Source organism: Sinocyclocheilus grahami, unplaced genomic scaffold, assembly GCF_001515645.1.
Source record: "Sinocyclocheilus grahami isolate Dianchi unplaced genomic scaffold, SAMN03320097.WGS_v1.1 scaffold1126.1, whole genome shotgun sequence".
Lineage (NCBI taxonomy): Eukaryota > Metazoa > Chordata > Actinopteri > Cypriniformes > Cyprinidae > Sinocyclocheilus > Sinocyclocheilus grahami.
Window position 1 is genome coordinate 100878 of NW_015506305.1, and position 5248 is coordinate 106125.

Here is a 5248-nt window from a genome sequence, read left to right on the forward strand (position 1 = left end):
CGAGAATCCCCTCCTCTGCCCTCTTCTAATGACTGTAGTCTCCTACAAATAGATGCAAAGGGTTAAATATTCTTCATGGTTTCTTAAAAGCAAAGCTCTTGTTTAATAAAAGCTTAGCTGTGTTGAGTTTTGTCAAAAATATGGCCAGCAGGGCCTGCTCAAAGTCATCTTTGTTGAATTATAGCTTTTATCAGTTTATTTATTATTTCATTTCTAATGCTGTTTTGCAGTTTACAATACAATGACCAATAGCTCTTGGATTCCAACCCATATTACTTGTTGTTTAGGATTAGAATAACTAGCTTTACCAAAAAAAAAAAAAAACAGTTTTATTAGAATGAGAAGGAAATAAATATTTATAATTCCATTATTGTTTCCTAAAAATCGGTGTTTAATGTGAAATTTCAACTTGTAATTTCCTAACATGTGAATGTATAAAATGCAGTGTGCACACTGAAATATATGATAAAAGAGAGGTAAATTGCTATTCGACGATGGGGACTATAAACTACAGCAGATCTCGGTGAAATCACAGTCATGCACCGGCTGTCAGTCAGCCCTCAGATTGGCAGAAGAGTCTCGCAGCTGATTGGTTCTACTCACATGTGACGCAGATGACGTACTGAACTCAAACACGTGGGTCTCACATAAACAAAGACACATTGGCAGACAGAGCTCTACATGCCAGTGTTGAGCTCCGCACCCTGCGAACCACACGCCGTACTGGACGTTTACACACATTCTGAATCACATGCTTATGGATACACTATAGTTTTACTGATGGTCTACTAAGGTATGTCATTGCCTTTCTTTTTATTCTTTGTCTGTTTGGGCAAATATGCATTTTCAATTAGCAGAGCAAAAATAATCATATGGCATGTTTGTTTTAAACAGTCTTTGAATGTTGTTTGTTGATTTCTGCTGGTTTTATAGAAATTGATTTGCTGTTTTTCCGAAGAGCTGAATTGTGAAATGAGCTTTTATCCAGTCGTAGTATGAGACACTTGTGTGAAATTGTGTTTGCTCAGACATGCATTTATTAAGAGAATTAAACTCGAGAGTTAAAACAAATAAACAAACGTGGCGCGCAAATCCTTAAACTTTCGCCCCATCACGCACATGTTCTGATACGGCGCTGCGCTAGAAAGTGTGTTTAAAATTTCTGAGTTTAAGTGAGCTCTAGAATTGTGTGTAGTTATGTAATAGGGCTAATAAAATGTGATGCAAAATCAAGTGAAAGTTGTGTGTTTTATCAGAGGGAGAATCCAGTTTGTCTTGAACCCCGGTATTAAATTTCACCTGATATTATCACCTTCACCGCGATCTGCAGAGGAACAGTCTCACGACTGAAGGTAGGCTACTTCAGCAGAAAAAAAGTATATATATATATACATATGTATATATATTAAATAGCTAAAAGTAGCTACATTTTGCAAAGTTGCATGCAAGCTGAAACTAGTGCCAAAACATGTTTTGATGAGCATGCGGCTATTATTTCCAGGTTGTCTTTCTGGTTTTTTTTATTGATTGCTGTGTCTTTGTAGCCATGCCCTGCGTCCAGGCTCAGTATGGCTCATCCCCGCAGGGCGCGAGTCCTGCGTCTCAGAGCTACAGTTACCACACCAGCGGAGAATACAGCTGCGATTTCCTCACGCCAGAGTTTGTGAAGTTCAGCATGGACTTGACCAATACCGAGATCACCGCCGCCACTACCTCTCTGCCAAGCTTCAGCACCTTCATGGACAACTACAACACCGGTTATGACGTGAAGCCGCCTTGTCTTTACCAGGTGCCCCATTCTGGAGAACAGTCCTCCATCAAAGTGGAGGACGTCCAGATGCACACATACCATCAGCAGAGCCATTTGGGCCCGCAGTCAGAGGAGATGATGGCCCACTCCGGGCCTATGTACTTCAAACCGTCCTCACCTCACGCCCCGGGAACGGCGAACTTCCAGGTTCAGCCCAATCATATGTGGGAGGACCCGAGCTCCCTGCACACTTTTCATCAGACCTATATGACCTCACATATGATAGATCAGCGCAAAAACCCCGTGTCCAGGCTCTCCCTCTTCTCCTTCAAGCAGTCTCCACCCGGAACCCCTGTTTCCAGCTGTCAGATGCGCTCGATTTCAGAAGTGCATGGTGGTCGGAATGGTGAAAGAAGGTAAATCGCTTTTGTACACACGTCTGTGCGTCTCATAAGTGCTGCTCGTTATAATGTGCGTCGCACTTGGAATAAAGAGAAGCGCGCAACTGCAATTATAGTCATCGCTGACTGAATTGTATATACATGTTACAACGAGCATAACAGCCACTTGATAATAACAGTCTTGTATTGTTTTGACAGTTGTCCGGACCGCCAACTTAAAGGGTCGGCGAGGCCGTTTACCCTCCAAACCCAAAAGTCCGCAGGAGTCTTCGCCCCCCTCTCCGCCCGTCAGTTTGATCAGCGCTCTGGTCAGGGCTCATGTGGACTCCAACCCCTCTATGAGCAGTCTCGACTACACCAGAGTGCGTTATGCTCCATTCATCTATAATTTTACTCATCACTTTAGGCTTTAAAAGAAGAAAGTCAAAATGCGCACGTGACTCTTGATGCGCTTCCTGCGCCAACCAATATTATAAATTTAATATCATACAGTGTTTCATTATAAACTTTCAGCACTTTAAGGGTGGCATATTTTACTCTCTAAATTGCTTTTGCAAGAAAGAAGCCAGTGAAATACAGACACAAGTTAAATTAAAGAGGGGGGAAACTCTCCCCCTTCAAGAAATGGGCTTTGCAATTTCACGGGTTATATATTTTAAGGGAGCTCATTAAGTCATGTTTAAATTAAATTCCAGTTCCAAGCCAACCCGGACTACCAACTGAGCGGAGATGACACACAGCACATCCAGCAGTTCTACGACCTCCTCACCGGATCCATGGAGATCATCCGCGGATGGGCAGAAAAGATTCCCGGGTTCACCGACCTGCCTAAACCGGACCAGGACTTGCTGTTCGAGTCTGCCTTCCTGGAGCTCTTCGTGCTGCGCCTGGCGTACAGGTACCGAGGCCTCTGGAGTGGTGGCTTTGCTGCTTCCTTTTTAATTGGCTCTGCAATAATTAGGAGCCGCTTAAATCCCCGTTTAATGCGCACGGTAATTAACGGGTACTTTGTCATTAATCTCAGGTCCAACCCGATGGAAGGCAAACTCATCTTCTGTAACGGAGTGGTGCTGCACAGGCTGCAGTGCGTCCGTGGATTTGGCGAGTGGATCGACTCTATAGCGGAGTTCTCGTCTAATCTCCAGAACATGAATTTAGACATATCTGCTTTTTCATGCATCGCCGCCCTAGCCATGGTCACAGGTGAGATCAGTTTTTATTACACTGTTTAGAAAATTTCAACTGTTTTTTTTAAATGTTATATTATCATATGCGAATTATTATTATTATTTTGCAGAGAGACATGGACTGAAAGAACCCAAGAGAGTGGAGGACCTTCAAAACAAGATAGTAAATTGTCTGAAAGACCAAGTCACCTTCAATGGAGGCGGCTTGAATCGTCCAAACTATTTGTCCAAACTGTTGGGTAAACTGCCTGAACTGCGCACACTGTGCACACAGGGTCTGCAGCGCATCTTCTACCTAAAACTAGAAGATCTGGTCCCACCGCCAGCAATAATCGACAAACTGTTTCTTGACACTCTGCCCTTTTAAACCGTGAGAAAAGGAGAAAAAAATAACTATTTCAAACAACCTCAGAGAACTTCCACTGACTCTCTTGAAAACTGAAAGCCTGATTTTTTTAAATCCACCAACCATTGCCAAATGACGTGCGCGTTCGAAAAAAAAAAAGGATTCAACAATCCACAGCCTGGAAAACACCACGCGACATAATGATAATAATAACTTTTGTCATCGGCTAGTTATTTTGCCCCTTTATCCCACCAAAAAATACCGCTTCTGAGTATCTCAGAACAGAGAAAAAAAATGTAAAAATAGGGAAGAAAGTAATACTAATATGAGAAATTATAATAAAAGACACATATTATTCAATAGTATGCCTGATGATTTTGAACAATGGAAAATATCTCGCCACCACTAATCATTGTTAACTGCAAACGTCTGTATTCATGGGAAATCACAGAGTAGACTGTACTATACACCATTTCTATATACCTATTCAATAGATTTATGTGATTTATATGATGTGTATAAAGCTTGTACAGAGACCTTTTTTCTTTTATAACTTGTGCCTGTGTATCTCTGTCAGGTGGAAAGGAGACGCATGTCGTAGAGGACTCTTGTCTCTATTACACACTCTATATTCCGGACACTATGTAGTCTGTTAGATTTTATAAAGATTCGTAGTATTGGGGCAACTTTTAAATATGGCACATGTGGATAAAAAACAGTATCATCTGTACAGGGAAAAAGGGACCCATAGTGTTTGTAAAATTGTCAGACATTCCTCGTTTGTATGTGTTGTATGTATTGTTGCTGTTTAATATAAAGGTTTATATATTTATTTTGAGTTTGCCGTTAAAGCATGGTGCAGTTGAAATGATTTCAGACGCATCACCGTCGTCTTTGTTTAATGTCTTACATGTGATTTTATTTGCCATCTTCTATTCCTGTAGGTGTGTGAAGATCATCACTGCCTTTTTCTATGGTTTAACTAAATATACTGCAACTCGTTCGGTTCCGAATCAAACTTCATGAGAAAGGAATATTTAATGTTTACAAAATAAAACTTTTAAATCATTTCCATGCAGGAGCCGTGTCTCTTAATCACATTTCATTATTTTGTGGTCAGAAATTGTTCAATTAAACACCTGCATTGCTCAAGCAAATCAAAGAAAAAAGTTTATTTTTCATTTCATTTTTAATCCGATTTTTTTTCTCACGTGATTTTTTAAGAAATACTGAATATACTATTTAAACTGTAGATGAAATGCAAATTAAGAAATCCGGGGAAATGCGCATTTCTTATATATATATCCCTTTCATCAGGTTGTTTGATTATTTATGTATGTATTTATTTAATATTAGACAAATAATCTTCAACGATTCCACAAGCATTTGGAAAGATTGCTCCACAATCAGAAATAATACATTTATTTTAAAACGTTACATTTATTAAATGACTTCTGCGCTCTAAAAAGATCTGAGTAGAAATATAATACATAAGAGTATTCGTTATTCAAAAGCATAAATTTTTTTTCCGAAGACACACATTTATTGTAGTATTGGTTGTCGA

General features: G+C 40.0%; 1 protein-coding gene across 1 annotated transcript; it reads left to right on the top strand.

Annotated features, from left to right (window-relative positions):
- Positions 1-662: 662 nt before the first annotated feature.
- On the top strand, positions 663-3843 carry LOC107567064 (nuclear receptor subfamily 4 group A member 2-like). The gene is given in 8 exon segments (XM_016252659.1): positions 663-793; positions 1257-1352; positions 1545-2125; positions 2127-2166; positions 2350-2513; positions 2847-3049; positions 3176-3354; positions 3449-3843. Coding segments are annotated over 6 exon segments (1422 nt in total). The 5' UTR covers positions 663-793; positions 1257-1352; positions 1545-1546; the 3' UTR covers positions 3706-3843.
- The last annotated feature ends 1405 nt before the right edge of the window (positions 3844-5248 follow it).